Source organism: Amphiura filiformis, chromosome 8 (genome assembly GCF_039555335.1).
Source record: "Amphiura filiformis chromosome 8, Afil_fr2py, whole genome shotgun sequence".
In the NCBI taxonomy this organism is placed as follows: Eukaryota; Metazoa; Echinodermata; class Ophiuroidea; order Amphilepidida; family Amphiuridae; genus Amphiura; species Amphiura filiformis.
Window position 1 is genome coordinate 39,882,472 of NC_092635.1, and position 21,354 is coordinate 39,903,825.

Consider the following 21,354-nt stretch of genomic DNA (forward strand, 5'->3'; position numbering starts at 1 on the left):
GGTCAAGATGCACCCACCCACCAAGTTTGAGGAACGTATGCGACCCCTAGTCTCCGAGAAAATAGGTGCACCGACAGACTCACAGACCGTGAGAGTCACAGACAGCCTGACTACCAGTATTAATCATATAAATTATTGATCACGTGACCCACGTTTCTCAGGGTGGGGGTAGGAAGTTTTTAAAAAAAACCTCACCCACAACATGAGCAAAAAAACAAACTTTCCCCACCAAAACACTAAAAAAAAAGAAGTATTTTCCCCACCTATGCATGGAATTAAAAAAAATTCTTTCCCTGACCCCAACTTCCAACCCCCCGAGTATCAAATGGTGCGTCCCATCTTGAAAGATTCAGTAGATATGATAATTAGCAAAACATTTATTATTACAAACAGCCTGGGACAAATTATCAATTGTTTACAACTTCAAAACTTCGCGATATCGTATCTCTTCCGATGATTTATGAAGACAAGCAAGCACACACGTGTTATGGTATCATCCGTCTTAACTGTGAGTTACCATGGTGACGGTGGATGGACCTGGTACAATGGAATGCGGCGCAGCACATATACCCTAGACGGCGACCCTGTGTATTCTACAAAACCCTGGATTTGCATCTGGAGCCGTGGGAATGTTTTGAATTGTGCGCGCGACAGCACTCACAGCAGGTGCGTTTCAAATGAGGACGGACGACTGGTGAAATGTTTTGAATGATTTGGTTGATACGGGATCTTCTCCAAGGAATCTTTGATCTTCTCTTCCATCAACCCTTTTTCTTGTGCCTTTCTTAATCACTCTCTCTCACACACACATACCTGGAATAAATAAATAAGGAAGTATCAAAATAGGAATGAACAGCTCTTCAGGAAAATGAAAATCGTGAATACATCCCAGGATTTTATCGCCTCAAAGAAGAAGACGGAAAGGCATTCGATGTCGGGCCATTTCTATTTAATGGAACATCTATGGACATTATTTCTGGAATATATAATTGCAGCTTTTATATTTTCGATGATAGGATTTTATCGCCTCAAAGAAGAAGACGGAAAGGCATTCGATGTCAGGCCATTTCTATTTAATGGAACATGGACATTATTTCTGGAATATATAATTGCAGCTTTTATATTTTCGATGATAGATTTAATATAGGCCTAAAGGTAAGATATTTAAGCCAAAAAAAGGCCGGGTCCTCAAGCTCCCACAGACGCACGGGCCACGCCGGGGGCCACGGCACTTGTCGACTCGGCAAGAAACATCAATGGTGCCCGGTAATGGTGATGATGATTTTGTGGTGAAGAACGTAGAACGTGAAGAAAAAGCTTCATAAGTAGCCCGAAACTCACGACCTTCTCTTTCCTATCCTCACATGAAGACTGTTGATGTTGAGTGTTTCGGGCTATCGACGTTGTTTTTACATGTAGATAATCTGAGTGATACCGGCGATGGACGGAGCTCGGGAAGTCATTTGGTTTGGTTTCATGCTTCTTTGTTTCTCTCTTCAACTCTGGTAGCAGAATAATCTGGGTATGACCCAGAGCACAGCAGAGAAATCCTACTTTCTACGGTGACATTTTGTAACGAACCGAAGGGAATAAATTTAAGCCCAATGATCTAGGGCCTAGGCCTACTGTATATTTTCATCATGTTCTTCCATCGATAGGCCTACATGTTATTTATTTTTCGGTGGTTCTTCATATCTATTTCTTTTTTTACAATTAGATATTGAGTAATGATATGATGATACACACCCAGGATCTGATCTTTCTCAACTTTCCTGGATACACACATTTGCACAAATTGTTAGCTACTCTATTACAATACATCTTTATGAAAAATACATTAGAAACTAAATGAATACAAATGTAATTTTAAACATGTAACTAGTACGCCCTATAATACATAACATTTTAATCATGCCCGGTATGAAATTTCGAACGACCGGTTTAGACCATGTTTCAGAATTTTGTGTGAATAATCAGCACGTTGTTTTATACTTCGGAACACGGTCAAGAAAGGAGTTTTAAACGACTGTATTTGATTGGATTGGTGAAGTACCTCTCTCAAATGTGTTTGTACTTATCAAGTGCTCGACAAAGAAGAGCAAATTGGATAATAGGCTTTATATGTCGGCGCAACAACCCGCTCATAAATGATAAATCGCTGGGCAGTCGTGGCTGAGTAGAATAACTTTCGACGGTATTTTAATTTATGTCTTACGGATTTTTATCAATTGATAAATCCTCTTGTACTTGCGGTGATTTGTATGTTTATGTTTGCTTTTTCTATAAAAACAAAATGACCAAAAAACAAACGTTTAGTACTTTGTATAAACCGTGGACAAAGGCTCAAGACTAGAAGAAGACAAGGAAACTTGCCGTTATTAACATGAATAAATATGCGCGACAGGTTTATGTTCTTCAATCATGCATGTGTGATCCATCGGTAAACTTTTTTTGATAAAAAAATGCTGATCCTGCATGACCTGACATCGCGAATTTACATCATTAGATGATCCTGACATCACGATTTATAATAATATTAAAATATGATAAACGCGTAGCCTACTGTTAAATTTTTATCTCGATGGTTTGATGCTATAAATAAATAAACAAAGTACCGGCTGTCGCGTGCGGTATCGATCGAGGGTGTTGAATACTGCATTCATTTTGGATGGTCTTGACTGTCGACTGCATTGGGTGGAAATCATATCGATTAGGGTGCTCTGTACTACTCGTATTTGCTACTCGTTTCTTTGCCATCACAATGGTTTATGGCCCATTGTTAGCTAGAGATTGAATACTGAGTAGATTTGTCCAAAACGCAGTACTTATGGTTTCACAGTGATTGGTGACAAGTAAGATATGTATATTATAGGGGCAAGGACTACAATTACTGCACTAGAAATTATATTTCAGCACAGACAACAGAAAACCAATATTTGATCAATATATCAATAACTACTTGCCTTGAGTTGCTGAATTTTCAGTGCAGTAGTTGTAGTCCTTGCCCCTATAATATACATATCTTACTTGTCATCAATGCGCTATAATTTTTGAGAAAAATGCAAAAATAGGCACAAAATTGGCCAGGGGTATAGTACCCCCTTAAGAGTTAGGGGTTAGGAATAAACCTGTGGTTCCATTTAAGGGTAATGTTATGATCATAAACAGCTCAATGAACAGCTCAACCAACCACACATATTTTTACAAAATTTTGTGGATACTATGAAGGGACAAGAAATGAGCATCAAGTTCTCAAATTTCACATATTTCCTCCCTTTATCATTGTAAGCTAATCTAATAAGGTTCTACAACCAAAAGCAATCGTCACTTGCTTGATCTGCTGGTGCGCCGGTCTCAACCCATATCTCAAGCGTATCTTGTGCAAATTTGCAAGATTTACACTACAAGAAAACTTATTTCACTTGGCAAACATTGAAGCCAACAGCTAGACAATAAAGTGAAACATTGCATGCTGAGGATTATGGGTTCCCCCAATGGTGGCAAAGCTAATGCTTCATTGTCAAAACGCCGGCCAGGCATAGGTAATATTTTATTTTCCTACACCTAGCCATGACACAAGAGATGAGGTCCACCATACTGGGGTCTCTTGAGTAAGATATGGTACAACCATAGAAGAGTCTATGGTACAACATACAATTATTTGCTCTCATAAGGGGCGATCAAATTTCAACATTACCTAATGACTTTTAAAGGTGGGTAGTCTAACTGTAACACCTGACATTGAGGTCCATCAGCAAAAAGATTCTTATTAATATTATTCATATTCTTAAAGAGGTTCATTAAGTTTGCAGAAACTCGTAAATATACATTTCATTCTGTCAAACCCAACTATATTTTTCTGACCTGACAGTTTTGACCATCTTTGGCGATGGCCATCTTCAGAGTGGTATTTTTCGATCCAACTTCTGCACACCAACATAGGGCGTACCAGCGCCCAGAAGTGGATTGTATACTTGACTATTAAAGTAATGTGCCCCATCGTCTCTCTTCATGGTGTTAGGGGCTCTCTTTTTTATCCAGATTGCAGCTCTTTATTTGGCGGGCTTGTGAGTTACATTCTTTCTTGAGGACATGATTTTGTTGGTCCCCAATCGCCAATTTGGATTGTTCACTGACCGATGGGGCACATTACCTTAGTCATGTAATACAATCCACTTCTGGGTGCTGATACACCCACCCTCTGTTGGGGTACATTTGGATCCCTTGGATCTAAAATAATCACTCTAAGAATGGTCATCACCCAAAATGGTCCAAACTGTCAGGTCAGTAAAATATAATTAGTTTTGAAAAGATGAAATGCAATATTTATTCTTATTCATATAGTTTAGTGTTGAATTGTGTGGTTTGGGTTCAGATTTTGATAGGGAGTAAAGTGGGGGTGAAGCTGTCAATCTAGTCACCCACCCTTAAACAAGTTACGCTAAATGGTGGCCATTGGTATTTTCAACATGACTGAAACTGTTGGAAAATTAGGACAAACTTGTAACTGGATCTTTCTCCCACATGAAAACAGTTCCCACAAAATGAGAGGAAAGAGTAATTTTTTATTTTGAGTTACATCCAAATTCATATTCTTTAGACCATAAGCTTTAAAATGATATACAATTTGTAATGTTGTTCCCTATCTTGGCCGGCAAAAGTCAATATTTCAATGAAGAATTCTTTTGTTTTCTATTGTTTTCTGACATGTACAATGAACATTATCTCCTTCCTTCCTTGGCGACTTTCTGTTCGTGTTGTTAGACCACGTCTCATACAGTAGTGTAATCAGCCAGTATATTTTATTCATGTCTTCTTGTAACTCAGCCTATATGTTGGTGTAAAGCCCCATGATATTTTACAAAAACTTGAAATTACATTGAGGGTATTGTTACTCTAAAAAAGAAACTAAAATATTTAGATGAAATTGGGTTTTTGAAATGATCAAATGCACAGGAAGCATAGCAGAGTCCAGTTACAGAAAATATGTGTTTCAAGAGGAAAAAAATGCAAAATTTCCAAAAAAGAAAATTTCCCATATTTACTTCATCTAAAGGAGGTGCAATTTCAGCCAGTCTTTCTTTTCCCATCAATTTTCAATTTCAATAACAATTATCCTCCATCGGGGAGGGAGAAAACAACTATGCTTAAAGATGAACTGCCTTGAATTCATTTGAATATGTCCTGGAATACTCCCCTTCACCTTCTCGCTACCTGGAATACATGTGTACAAGCTAGTAAGTCTTTCAGACTTGAATAGATTTCGATTGATGGATAAACAAACAGGCAGAAACAACATCAATATGGCTCCACTTACACAAGTATAACCGGTGGTTCAAGGGTAATTTTTTTTATGTCAAGAAGTTGCAGTGTTTTTAAGGTGGTATTGGATGCATTTTCTAGAAATTAGAAAATGCTTTGAGCATGTTTTCAACAGATTAATTGAGTAGGGTAAAGTACACTGATCAATATGCCTTTTGTTTGAACAAATCGGACATACGGTTTCCATAATACATCAATTTATATTTTCTTTGTATCCTATTGTTTTTGTCAATAATCAATATAGTTAATGAGCTAAAAGGACTGGAAAGGCTCATTAATATGTAATTTTGTTAATATTTTGCTAAAAATCAATGCATTAATGTTCAGGGTACTTTTATTTTGCATACTTTTGCCCTGAAACTTGGTCAAAGTGTTTCTAATATGTTCTAATGTATTATATAGTGAAGCCGCCCTCTAATTTGCATATTTGCATAATTAATGAGCTAATTTGCATAAATGCTAATTAATTATGCAAATATGCAAATTAGGGGCGGCTTCACTATATAATACATTAGAACATATTAGAAACACTTTGACCAAGTTTCAGGGCAAAATTATGCAAAATAAAAGTACCCTGAACATTTATGCATGGATTTTAGCAAAATATTGGCAAATTATATGTTAATGAGCTTCTCCAGTCATTTTAGCTCATTAACTTTATTGATTATTGATAAAAACAATAAGATACAAAGAAAATATAAATTGATATATTTTGAAAACCGTATGTCCGATTGACTCCAAACAAAAGGCATATTGATCAGTGTACTTTGCTCTACTCAATTAATCTGTTTAAAACATGTTTAGAGCAATTTTATAATGCCTCCATAACCACCTTAAACTGCTACCTATTATTATTATGCCTCATTTGGATGCTTGATGAAGTTTTTTCTCTCAACAGGAAGGAAAAGAACACCATGATTTGGTTGGCAACCCCATGTCAGAGCAGTAACATAGTATGATGGATTCAGATTTCTGACTAAATACATTAACGTCAATAATGTGTGTATACAACTGTAATTACATTTCAAATTAAGGTTGAAATTAATCCCTTAGTACTACGTGCTTCTACAATATTTATATATCTTAGATGTAAGTTAAAAACAATTAATTTTAAAAATCATGATCAATGCTTATCCAACTGCTGTCAAAACCTACAAACCATTATACACGACTTTGGTCAAATTAGAAATTCAATGTTATTCTTTGCCAAAAAGGATATGAAATAATATTAGTAACAATTGTCAGGACGATTTTCTGTCCATTTTAAGCTGAAATGATGACGTCAAATGACATTACAAATATGCCAAAAAAATTCAGGTTTGAATTTTTTTTTATCAATTCAAATGCAAACAAAATTCAATAAAGTCTATCCTTGCGGTTCTCACAAGCCACACAGTCAATCTCTAAGCCTATAGGTAAAAAAGTAGCAATTGTTTCCACCTTTAAAATTAAGTTAATTTGATAATGAACCGAGCAAGTAACTGAGCAATGTCTATTCTTTTATCAAAATTTAATGCCAATATCAGACAAAATTCAAAGCATATCAAATAACAGTTATTTTCCTAATCCTTTAAACCTTAAATATAGAATATACTGTGTCAAAAGCAATCCCTATCAATGAAGACTTGTTTGAAATTACATATATTTCTGCAAGCATATATGCTCGTTATCCCATGTCGATATTGCGCAACTTGGGGCATGCAAGCGAGCACGACACAGACACCAATGCACCCACGCCATCCACACCGACCAGGAGCTCAAGTAGATTCCTGTATACCTGCTGCGATATTTCAGCTATTTAGCATTCTATCAGAGACCCTGTTTGCCTCAAAGGAAATTCCCTTCATACAGCATGCTCCTATATTACTTTTAGTTTGTTAGCATTAAATTTTCATGATTTAACACGCCAGACATCCTTATTTTTGCATCAAGGCGATTTTCTGAATTTCTAATGTCCTCCCGTTAGCACTGTTAGTGCTGTGTACGTAAAATAGTTGGCAGGCATTTGAAAAAATAACTTTGCTGGGTTGTTCTCGCAATCCACAAATAATTCCCCTAGTTGCATTCATAAATTTCATTGTTCTATGCTTAGCATACCCTGAGAGGCTGCGCACACCCTCAAAGTACCGCTTGTAAGCCTTGTATCTTACAACTGTCACATCTTATTCATTTTGTGGTTTAATACTTTGTGCACCAACCAATACTAGTTCACTACACTGTTATCCAAATTCTAACGATTTGCACAAAATTTCACGACACATTCCCACAATCACTTTACTTTATGCAACAAATTTTTCATGGCAATTTCAAATTACATATGAAAATTTCAGTAACACTAATATGCCACGTAAAAACCACCTTATACTTTGCTGCAGAAAGTTGTCACCAGTCCGGTTATAATACCAGTGGAGACATTTCTCACACTATGTGCCCCACCTGAAGAACAACACAAAGAGATTTATACAACCACAAGCAAGAACTATTATAAAGAGTCGTTCGTTCCGCAACCCATCAGTGAATGGAACATATTACCAGAACATCATGTCAACGTAACTTCAACTGCAAACTTCAAGGACCAAGTAACTAACCAGTTAAGAAAGCAACAACAACTCTGCGAATATCCTACCATCTGCGCACTTACATTCTTCCAAACATAGCTTCTATAGAAGTGTTGTGAAGGATTCAGCCAAGGTCAAAGGTCACCAGATGGGCAAATTTACCTAAAGATGGGTAACATCATTATTATGTTTTGTGAAAAAATTGGATCCAAAATAAAATAATGCTAAAATTGGATGCTTACCACCCAGTATTTATTGGTCTTATTGGTAACATATTAGACTTGACTAAGGCTTGTCCAATATTTTAAAACTCATAGCTCTACCAATAAATATGGGCTCAATTACATCAATATTGGCACTAGTCCATCATCCTTTTGTTAAAATAAATCCCAAACCCAAGTATCACAAATACTGCCAGATTACATCATCAATACTTAAAGCTACAGTAACTCGCTATTATTGTAAAACATTAAAACATTCACATTAACTCTAATTACTTATTTAACTCAATGTGTCATGAATCCTTTCAATCATTTAGGTCGTTAATCTATAGGTTAAATACCACTAATTATGTATTACACGTGTTTCAATGGGAAAATGCCTAATTTCGGGTGGAATTTTCTCATATTCAGAACTCTCACAGTTCAATGTCACCAATATCAGGTGAAACTATATGATTTAGATGCCAAATGATCAAAAATTCAACATAGGTTGACCTGAGACATTTCTTGTTTTAACGCACTGAACCGTAAACACCTTAAAATGACAGTGCGCCCTCGAAGCTGAAAGTTACACTATGATAGGGCGACTATTTCCTAAAAACCGAAGCCGTGCGTATGAATTTTGGTACTATTACATCAAAAATGTCATATAATGAGAGAAAATGTACCACTTTGAAGCATCAAACTCTAAAAAGTACTTTTTTGGCTATATAACTTGATCAATTTCAGCGATTTTAATGCAGTCTTTTCGAATGCCATGAAAACAAATAGTTCCTCGTCAGATTTCAATGTATCGCCCAGGCCTATTGGTGGTCTTTAACCTATATAAGCACAAAGGTGCTCCAATCTCGGGTACAATGCCATTAATGTAAACATTGACATTTGCAATACATGTTTTAACAAGAAAATTTCTGGAAAACAGCATGACGAGTAAAATATCAATAATTTTCGGACACCCTGTATGATGACTGTTTCGCTGTTTTTGCTTCAACCTAGGACTATATCTGGAGATTCGTATCTGTAGCCTGTCCTAGCACGATCAGATCAGATTAAGATTGATTTAGGGTTAGTGTTCCGATTTAGGCTTGCTGTTTAGTGTTAGAATTGTTGATTAGGGTCAGGTTCGCATTAGGAATAGGGTTTTTATAGGATAGGCTCTTGGATAGGGATAGAGATACGGCTAGGTCCGAGGATTAGATATGGGTTTAAAATAGAGTTATAGATCAAGTTAGGGTTCCGGCTTGAGTTAGGATAGAGTGAGGCCACACAGGATGCTGTAGAGGCCCATAGACAACGTGTACACAAAGACAAGGTTTTATATTACACGTGACTATAGGCCTTACATGCGCCTTAAAGCTTAAGCAAAATGCCTAGCCTAGGCCTATACTGTATTTACACGTATAGGCCTATATATAATGCGTTATTTAGGGCAAGGAAATCACCTACAAAATGTGCATGTGGGTCTAATTAACAAAGTGGCATGTCTATATGATCATCAACATTGATTTTTCATCATCATTAAGCTTTCTATATGTATACGCAGGCAAGCGAAGGTTGTTGAATTTAGAAGCCCTGAAATCACAGAAACCAGCCGTAAACCCAATACTAATGCCACAAGTCCCCCCCACTCAACCCGTTAGGGGCCTACTACCTCAACGGGTTCTAAAAACATACCTAATAGTAGTCGAAGAAGATGCACGTTTTCTTGCCAGGGCAAATACAGTTAAATATTGAGAAATGTAAGCAAAAAATAGCTAGAAAAGTCTCCGTGACGAATATCAGATCCATAGAATTCAGTGTTTCTATAGGTTAAATACCACTAATTATGTATTACACGTGTTTCAATGGGAAAATGCCTAATTTCGGGTGGAATTTTCTCATATTCAGAACTCTCACAGTTCAATGTCACCAATATCAGGTGAAACTATATGATTTAGATGCCAAATGATCAAAAATTCAACATAGGTTGACCTGAGACATTTCTTGTTTTAACGCACTGAACCGTAAACACCTTAAAATGACAGTGCCCTCGAAGCTGAAAGTTACACTATGATAGGGCGACTATTTCCTAAAAACCGAAGCCGTGTATGTATGAATTTTGGTACTATTACATCAAAAATGTCATATAATGAGAGAAAATGTACCATATGGAAGCATCAAACTCTAAAAAGTACTTTTTGGCTATATAACTTGATCAATTTCAGCGATTTTAATGCAGTCTTTTGAATGCCATGAAAACAAATAGTTCCTCGTCAGTATTTCAATGTATCGCCCAGGCCTATTGGTGGTCTTTAACCTATAGCCTGCTAGGTTCTCTAGTACAATCGGAAGTGCACATTGTGTCTAGCCTAAATGAGCAAAACACCGCTACTCCCGAGTTCAACCATGTTTTAATTGGGGAATCCTACTACAGTACATGTACTTAGCTATGTCAAGTGGTCCCTTATTCTCATAGACATCTATTTAGTCTTACCCTACCATCACTAATCACAAAATAATCCTTGCCCTAAAGAGTCTATGCGTAATGGAGTGTCACTTGTACAGGTTATTCACCTAATGCAACCTATGAACAGTGTTTCAAAGAAGTGTGATTTTTCAAACAACAGATCCTGGTAAACACTGCTTACATATTAGGATCATTTTTCTAATTGGCAGGAATATTACTTCCACTTTCATGACCCCACTCTCATTGTAGTCTCCTTCCCAGCCAGTTTGTTACGACCGACAGCAACTGCAATTTGAGCAGGAAAAAACCCAACTCCAGCTAAATCCTGGTAGCAACCATGTGTCGCAACTTTCGCGACACATGGTCAGGGCCGAGAATAGGCACAAATCTGATCACAGTACAGAACCTTGATGTTATTGTCCAATTATGCACAATGTCAGTCAAAATCAACTGGCCAATCACAATCAACTAGATCCTTTATGCATCCAGATATTGAGCCACATGCAATCTGGGCCCAAAGGCTACTCATTATTGAGGCATCACTCCGCATCAGACACCAACCCTTCCCTCCACCCATCTTTTACATTGATCTGCAACTACCAAAAAAAAGGCTTAAAATTTTCAATTTCTTTTTGGAAATTTGAAAAATTGGTAAAAGCTCAAACTAATAAAATTACCAGTCATCAGTGTAAGCGAAAGAAACTTCACAAATATCCTTCCTTGGAAGTTGATTTTGTTTTTGGGTTAGTTGAAAATAGAGCTTGGGAGGCAGATTATGAACCCTTTTCAAAGATCATTTTGAAAGCATAGAATTGGTCTTCAATATTCAATATGTAGACATACATCTACAACATAATAACTTGTTTCATATAAAACAGTATTACAAAATAAGGGATATACCATACTGTTTTGAAATGAATTCAACTGTCAATTTCATATTTATATTGCATCTAGGTTGTTTTTAAAAGGATTAATATTTCCAGACATGACAACATTTCTGTGATTTCAAAATTTTTCTTACCATGTAATAACCAGCTGAAAATTTATATACAAGCAACAAATTATGCACTATTTATGCAAATGAGTCCTCACCCTACCACATGTTAGAATTTATAACCTATCCACATCTTGCCATAACCATATGGTTCTACAACCCTGGTGATCATAATTTGTGCATCATTGTAATTTACATATCCAAAAATTGACAGCGCAAAGTCCAAACACATCAATTCCTCACAAAAGAGAACATAAACTCCATTATCACAGAACCATTCACCTTTTCCCCAGATAAACCCTAGTCTCTAAAAGCAGGAAGAAATTGCACACAAGTAATAAAAATATTTGGCTTTGCTGATAAGTAATTTTGTGGGATCACATCACAGGTCTAATCTTGGGTGAAAATTAGATATAGCATTATAATATGCATGAGCTATGCACAGCTTGGATTCATCACATAGTCCATGACAGTTACGCTTCACAGTTTTTCTCATCAAATATCCTGGGATTTATGACTTTCTCTTTCAAATTTAAAAGAAACCCCATAATGTTAACTAACCTGTATTCTCTTCTTGACCTATGACCTCAGAAACATTATCCAGCCAATTTTGTTATGTTGTACCCTAAGTTTGTCTCATTATGGTATCTTAGCGACACAACTGGTTATATCCACTAAGAGTATTTAGATTTGGTCCATTAATTTGCATTAACTCGGAATTAGTCACTGCAGCAGAGCTGTTAACGTCCTACATGTAGCATGTACATAATTATATGCTTAAAAATTAAGGAGAATTGGAGAATCATTGTTTTGGCTGGGATTTCTGATATCAATTTTGGACATAACCGGTTCTGGCTTTTTAAAAAAAGCCCTTGATCACACAGCCGAGTTCAATTTAAGAGGAATTTCTCTTTATGCATGACATGATGTACAACAAACTGTGACATCATCCACTCAGGACCACTATGGTGAGTACCAGACTTGTAGTACCCGTACCCACTGCGTACCCGTACCCGCACTCGAGTCCCAATTTCCGTACCGATACTCGCACCCGTGACTTCGGACCCGTACCCGCACCTGTACTCATGCCGTACTTTGACTTCACTGTACCCACCCGTACTCATGGACTGGGACCCGCACCCGTACTCCATGACCTGGGACCCGTACCATACCCGTACTCCATGGCTTGGGACCTGTACCGCACTGCGTACTCATGGTCCGGGACCTGCACTGCACCCGCACTCATGACGGGTCCCAATACTACAAGTCTGGTGAGTACAGCCCACTGTACTTTTCATTGAAAATCAATGACAGCCAACTTGTTAACACTCTCCAGTTGTCTCAACAAGACACAGCTCTAGGCTCAACTTCACCTAAAGGAACAGGCTACCCTCTGGTTCACCTCAAGATCGGTAGTGACATCAATGCCTTTTCGCAGCATCGCCACAAGTCTGCAGACAACCACCCTCGCCTGCCTGCGTGTACGCTCTGCACAACTAACTTTATGCGCATGGTTTGATACTGCGACCAGCTTAAATATGCACTTACGCCACACTACCGAATTTGAGGTGAACCAAAGTCACTGCATAATCTGCCTGTACAAAATTGCTGATATATTCACTGTCACTAGCATGTTAGATGGGACAGATAGCAGATAGTGGCCTCTTCCTTGATGAGATGCTACTACCAGTGTGAAGACCATACAAGACAGGCATATTTAAAGCACATAATTATACAGTCCTAATTTGTATTTTGCAGTCCACCAGTATCTTAATGCAGCATGAATCCCAGACCATTTGGAAGAAACTCACCTTTTTGATATCCCAAAAGCCTTCGCTAATTTAATCCAAACTATGCTGTATGCACATCACCGTTGTGCAAGTTGAACTGTGCAGTAACAATCTTGTGTCCCGGTTTGACATATTATGGTTTAAACCCATGAGAACTACCTGCCGATTGGCCAAAAAGAAGTTTTTGTTTTCAACTGGACCATTCAGCAACATTGTTAGAATAATTTCACCATGCAAAAAAATTGGGGTGAATTATTTGCAAAGCTCCATTCTGATTGGTGATTAAAGTAAAGATATCATGTAATTGACCAATCAGAGGCAATGTTAGATCGGCAGGTAGTGCTCAGGGGGTTAAAACGCAAAGGCTTCTGGGATTTCCCTAAATGGGTCTATCCATGGAAACCTGCATATGAATAAATGGATTTTGGATCTTGACTTGGACACACCTTAAGATACAGCTACATCCAAGTAAAATTGGAATCTGCAGGAACTATGATGTGGCAATGCTGTTATGTGCATGTATATACGGGTAAAGTACATGATCAATGCATCAATAACATTGCAACAGGTTCTGGTTTGATCCTTATGGCTTCTTTCCTGCTATAACTTACCGGTTGGGCAGCTGACTGTGTGTAGGGTGGTGGGGGACGAGGGGGAGCATCTGATGTGGGTCTCATGACGGCAGGTTGTGTATCCGCTGGTCTTGGAGGCGACGTGATCGGTGTCGTCCTCGCTCCCGTATTCTACAAGATTTGAAAAAACAGAGAGATATTGCAGTGTGATTAAAATGATTCAAGAATAACAAAGACTCTACTTTTCAGGACATGCTGATGGACTAGATCAATTTTACAAATCCATTTTTCACTTCTTGTTATAGGCTAGCTGACACAATTTACACAACTGAATAAGTTGTGTTTGCATTTAAAAGAAAATATGCCATTGTGCCTGGGAATTAAATTTGTGTTAAGTTTTGGTTCTTTTGGCTTTTGAGTTATACAAAATGTTCATAAATGCAAGCTTGAAAAATAATTTTGATGTTTCAAGATCTCTCAGAAGTAGCTTTAAACTGCCAACAATTACATTCAAATTCTAGTTACACATTTTGTGCATGTGCATTATCCTTTAAAGACCCCAAATGAATATGGTACTGGTAGCGTAATCTAAACTTATCACCTTCACACTACTTAAGTGAGTTTTCAGGAAAATGCAAATAACTAACTGACCCATCTATATTTACCGCGAATTATGCAAATACATGGGCAACTTGAAGTGAGTGCTAACCCAAGATTTCCACCTGAGATCCAGTCCTAATTGTAAATTGTATTTCCAAACACCTGCTGTCCCCTATTGACTTTTTCGTTAGTGCCAACAAGACAATAAGACGATGAGGATGCAAATTAAGGGACAGTTGCCGTCTCTTGCATTTTCGGTGTTATTGCAGTTTGACATATACGACCTGATTTCCCCACTTCCTGCGGCTCATATAACACTCAAATATGCTGGTTTCAAAAAGGGATTAAAGACACACCTATTTTTCACAAATGTACTTTTTCCTCCCCTGAATTTTGGTTGATCAACTTTGCTATCCAACTGTCCAATGTATTTTGACGCTTATTTTTTGTGTAATCTCTGTGTAGTGGTCTTTTGAAATGGTGCATTTATATGCAAAAAGTTTTATGCATGTGTAAGGCAGCATATCTGCCAAATGTTAAAGCACTGTTACCTTTTCGTATACTTGTTTCATTTTAGTAAAAAGCAAATATGAAAATTGAATGTTTTCTGCATAATTTGCTAGACATTTTCTTGACTTAAAATGCCAGTTTTAATTAATGCTTTCCTAATAATTTTAATTAATATTTGTGAAATACTTGTATAAAACTTGCTGCTTATTGTTCAGTATCACTATTCAGATCACAAATAGAGGAAATACGTTTCTTTAATATGTAATTTCACACTGTCATTTGATTACATGTGTCATAAACAAGGTAATATCTTGAGCCCAATCCAGGTCAGTAAAGTATCAGCCTATAGCCTACTTTACACTTTCCCTGTGTGGGTGATGTATCCAAAGTGCCACATTACACACCATTTAATCTTCTACATGACTAACTCTGCCATCCATCACAATAATTTCATCTGCATCTTCTCTGACTAATCAAATCCATACCGACACTAATTAAGTAATTTTCTCAAGTGCTTTGGAGAAAGAAAAGAAAATAGTGCGGATAATTATCATGCAGAGTGATATGTAAATTTGCAGTTATTATTCGCAATGACTGCTTAATGAAATTGATTCCATTTGTTTATTTTTTAACTTGGTGACTGTGCTCTCAATTGTGCATGCTGGTCATAAATCCACGTACTGCCCTTAGTGCCGTAAGGTTTTTTTTAAGTCTGTCCGGTAAAAGTCTACGATCTGCAATGATACTGTAGTTTCAGATCAAATTTCACTTGTTTTTGGAAAGCTTTCTAGAGGGCAGGACTGCAGTGTGCGTAGGTCTTTTTCCTGTAGTGTAAAATGTCAGGCTCCTCATTATTATGACTTCGGGTTTGTTGTGATTTTAGAATAAAACTTAAATAAAACACTTTAGAGTAAAATATATAAATCAAGTTCACACATATATATTTTATTTACCCTAGCATTTACCATTGGTCAGTCTTCACTGTAGCTGTTGGTTGCATTGCATTTTTAAGGAATGTAATATAGTAACTCCTTTTACATTTTGGTAAACCATGGACACACAACCAACAGTGGATGTCCACGGTCTGTTCCCTTCCTCAGAAGATTTCAAAAAGCCTAATAATCTATTTAACAGCGAGTCCTCAATAGGACATACAGGACAAGGTCAGTCCACAGTTTGCCGGGTATGTCTTAATAAGGTCCATGCCTTGATAATTAATTTGGGTCCATAGTTGCTGGTCTTCTTTTTTGTGTGTGTCCACAGCTGACCCATCTTACTGGGGCAGCGGGGTGTGTGTGTAAGTGGGGTGGGGTGGGAGGGTTGGAGGTGTGTGTGCATACAGCTACAAAATCTTCAATTCAATGTGAATGACTTTATTATTTGCGTTTATAACGTTTTACCATGAAGTAAACATTTTTATCAGCGCACTCGGTGGCTTAAAATAAAAGCGAATATTTTTCTGTTGAATTTAGCCGACATATTTCTTTCAACATTTCTTTAGTGTACCAAAGTGCACTTACCCAGACATTGTTCTTAGCATGATTGAAAGTGATGCAAAAGTAAAATGGCATGCCGATACGCTTGCCTAAAAGTGTCTCAATACATTAGTCTCGCATATTTCTCCAGACATTTTTAAAATACTTGACTTTCTACCCTGACTGGCTTTGAATTTTATGTGGTCAATGTATGTCTAAAACGTGAATATTGATTTCGTTGTAAAGATCGCACAGGTTTTTTGACGCTATCATATTTAGTTATATTATCATGACAGAAGAAAACCAACCAGAAAACAGTGAAAAGGCACTGTCAGAGATTCACTAAATTGGCAATTCATCAAAAGCCACATTTTTGTATTTTTTGAAAGAGGTATTGGTATACTGTGCTAACATAACTTGCAAGTAATTAGCTGTCATAGTGCATATATTAGTAACCATCGGTTACTGCTCCAAGCCTGGGTTCATACACCTGTTCTAAATTTTGATATGCCATAGGCTTTGTGTTGTGATCATTCCGATCAGTGGTTCGTGACAAAGAAAGGGTGATCCAGTTGACCTAGCAATGGTCATATTCTAACTTGCAATACGACCGAAAGTGACCTAATAAGGGCAAAATGGGACATTTTAGCCGATGCTGGATGATTTTGTCTGGACACAGCAACACAAAACTGAATGGAGCTTCAAATTTTCTCAACACTGCAGTTTTCTTTTTACCTATAATTAGAATGAAATACACACCCAATGAGAATGTTATTTTTCACTTTTAAACTTAGCCTACAAATTTCAAATATTTTCAGGCTTTCACTAGATCGCTGCTAACGCTTTTAAACAATGTACTATTGTAAAACATCTTATGTAGTTACATGTCTGTAGTTTACGTTAGGACATTGTTTTCCTACATCTCAGCATCTGTATGTAGACTCTTGAATGCCTAGACAGTTTCAAAAATGTTATATTGAATGACTTTCACTTTTTGAGTGACTTCCACATTCTGTACAGACAAAATGTATTTAAACAGGGCGACATCAAGATAGTGAAAATTGATTTCTATTCAATGTGCTTGAATGATGTCTCTGCATTTACTAGGCACTTTTGAATACTTGAATATGGTTATCAAAACCTCTTTCACAATTTGTCTAAAAGCAGGGCTATGTTTGATGGGAGAGTAAATACCGATATTTTTGTTTCAGCATGTTTTCATCTCTTTCACGTTCTAGACATAGCTAAACAATGCTTGGATTTGATCATGATTATGTTGTAATATCATCTGCACAGTGGCGTAGCCAGCACTTTTTAAGGGGTGGGCAAGACCAATTTTAATGGGGGGAAACATTGAAAAAAATGCTCAAACAAGTACAAAAAAAGGCCTAAAGATCTTAAATATCAGGGTAGCCACAATCCCATGGGGAGGGGGCAAGACTTTTCACAGGGGGGCAGCCCCCCTTTGCCCGACCCCCCTTGGCTACGCCACTGCATCTGTAATAGCTGCCGGGTGTCATATTTGTAAGTATGCAAAAATTATAGAATTATTAAACCTCATACTTTTCTCATTACCCCCAGTGAAATTTAACGCCCAAGGTATGTTTCGTTAAAATGGTGTGAGCCAAAATATAGTGATTTGTGGTTACCACACATGAAGTGTATACTATGGGGCATTGTTATACACGTTTCTGCTTCTCGTATCAAAACCGCTGCAGCAATCCAACTTAAAATTTGGAAGCAAATTATTTTAATGGTACGCAATCCAAGATAGAAAACAGATCATGAAAAATCTTTTATGTCGGAGACTGGATGGAGTGTATCATTAAAGCAAATATTGACTCTGGACTTCAACATATTTTTCCTGAAGTCTGATAATACATTTTAAAAGATCTCATGATACGGCGATATCAAATTTTTGTTTTTATAACATGTTCTAAACTTGCTGCAGCTGTAAGCTGTTTCATGTTTTATTACCATTCATTTATTACCACTCATTTTTCAATGAAAAAAAAATGCTTCATTTTGAAAATGATGCTTTTTGTAATAAAAAAGAAATCTTTTACTAACAATAAACTTGCATGGATCAGAATTTCAATAAAATTTCAAGTGAAATTTGTGTAAGTTATTTGCTTTCTTTTTAACTTAACAAGGTTGTGTGGAATATATATATATACTGCGCCAAGAAAGTATCCTTACACTTGGAAAAATAATCACAATTTCAAAACTGAACAATATTGGGGTAACTTTGTTTTTGTAATAGATGCACTATCTAATCCTGCACATTATGACACCACATTGAATCCAATGTGACATCCAAAAGTAAAGTTACAAGCAATTGAATAGACAAAGGTCCAGTTTTAAAAGTGACAATTTGGCCTATACAAGGCGCAAAAAGATTCCAACAAGCGCCTACACAGTTTCTTCAATGAAACTTTATTTAAAGCAGTATTTATTTCAGTTTTTACTTCTCTGTACTTTTCATAACTTGCATTTTATTTGTCAGCTCTTTTGTTTCAGTATTCTTTTGTTCTTGTTTTAAATTAAAGGCACACACAAATTAGACATTTACCACTCTCAAACCAAATGTCTAGTCCGTAGAGTTTTGAATAGGCCAGTGTGTCACTTTTAAAACTGGACCTTTGTCTAATCAAATGCTCGTAACTTTGCTTCTAGAAGTCACATTGGATTCAATGGGGTGTCAAAATGTGCCGGATTCAATATTGCATCTATTAAAAAAACAAATTTACCCCAATATGGTTCAGTTTTGAAATTGTGATTATTTTTCCAAGTGTAAGGTTACTTTCTTGGCGCAGTATATTGCAAGTAGTTCAACCATGTACAATGTACCATGTGTGTTATTCATCCTCTTTATATTCGCTTACCGTATAATTTATATACTGCAGTGCTGGATATAGTAGGGTAATTAGTCTTTAAATAAATAATCCATAATGAATTTATTAGAATGGTTCATGACCTCCTCTTGCTCGATATCTAATTATACCAGGATAATGATCACAAAATGGAGTCTTTGAATTATGGATGAAATTTCAGTACTAGGAGCAAGAATTACATGATTTGTTTTGCAAATGAAATTTTTTTAATGATCAAAGAGGCAGTGAAATGCTGCAAAGCAAATTACGACACACCTACCTAAAATCCACACTTTCATTTCTTTCGGAGTTGCATTCCTCAGAAAATTCACTAGATTTACCTGGTATGATCACTCACCAGGGTGAATTTAACTGATATGAAATTTATGAAACCTTCAATCCAACATATTTAGGCTAATGCACCCCATTTTTCATAGCCACAAGGGCAGCTTGCGCTAAAGTCGGCAATTGTTGCAGCACACATAAAAGAAAAATTCATACCCACCCGAGGCCAACGACTTTAGTAACTGTTATAACCCACCAGTTCATGTTGGCTCACTTCTAAATACCTCTCAGCAAGTGAGCTCATGCATCCACCTAGTGCCTCTCACCGTTTCGCTAAAAACCGTCGTTCGGCAAACTTGATGACTTTAATTTTTGCCTCTTGTGAGTTGGGTTTCACATTAATTCTACCTTTGCTACATAATCCAGCTCAAAATCTCATTTTGCGAGAAGTGAGGATAGATTATCAATACAGCGGTTGCTTGGTAAGCTTTGCACATTTTGTAAAACAACAGATTTGGGCTAGAAATTTAGCACAGCGGGAAATCAAATTTCCAAACCGTGTGCCGTGACTACCAATACCACGTTGAATTGAATTACATCGCATTAGCCCAATTTTTCTTGAACTTGTTCTTGTTTTCATTTGCTTGCTTGTGAATAATTGAAGGTCTTAAATTGTTTTATTTCAACAATCTACCAGTACCATTATCATTGTATTTAAAAGGGAAACAACATTGTTGTCATAATCAATTCAATAGTATGAGGACAGGCATATTATGTGATGACTTGCTAGTGAGTGTAATTCAATACTGACGTTATTCCTTCACAGCACTGAACACGTTTCCCATACGAGTACAGGGCGAAAAGCAAGAATTTATTTTTAAATACTTTAACAGTCCTGTAACTTACCTTTACGTTGATTTAATTATCTGAAAAGCTATAATGGCAAATACTCAATACAAAACCCTTTCAAGTAGGCATTCTAAACTGCTTTCTCGCTATGATCCACAACATGCTCATCTATCAGGGGCACAGTTCTTTAACCCCAATACATTTGTACATTCATTGAATTACCTTTGAAATTTTGAGTACAAAAGCTCATACTCTGCAAACTTGAGGTCAAATTTTGGGCTATGATTGTTTAATTGGGGTTATTGAATTATGCCATTGGAATGAGGCTATTGTAGTCCATAGTGTCTGGCAGAGTACTAGTAAAGAATTTGAGAATCTGTCAGAGGCCAGTGAACATAAAGCACATGTATGATGTGTAATTCACATCATGCATACAGCCTGACATAATACTCTGCATTTATGCCCATCTTCAAGGTCAATAAAACCTAGTTAAAAATACCTACTTTAAAGAGTGAATCTATATATATACAGAAGCAAATATGCTGCTATATAGTGTGTCTCGTCTCAAGTTGAGAGTAATATCAGATGCATATTTCGCAGTGGCAGTTCTTGAATCCCGCTCACTAACCTTAACCTAATCCAGTAGGACATACAGTCAGTCTACTCTGTAGTACAAATTACCGACGCGGACGCACACATTGTGCCGACTTTAAAGACACGCATACCTGCAGCAGAGACGCAGCACTGCGCACTGTTAATGCGCGCATTGTCACTTTGTACTTCAGAGTGGACAAACTGTATGGTGGTTTGTCCGCAATCTGGCAGCCCAACTGCATAAACACACTGATGGCACTCTCAA

General features: G+C 37.0%; 1 protein-coding gene across 1 annotated transcript in view; it reads right to left on the minus strand.

Moving 5' to 3' along the window:
* LOC140159020 (secretory carrier-associated membrane protein 1-like) overlaps positions 1-21,354 on the minus strand; it is a 98,311-nt gene that overhangs the window by 39,102 nt on the left and 37,855 nt on the right. Inside the window, 1 exon segment of the mRNA XM_072182341.1 lies at positions 13,943-14,074. Within this exon segment, the coding sequence (XP_072038442.1) occupies positions 13,943-14,074 (132 nt within the window).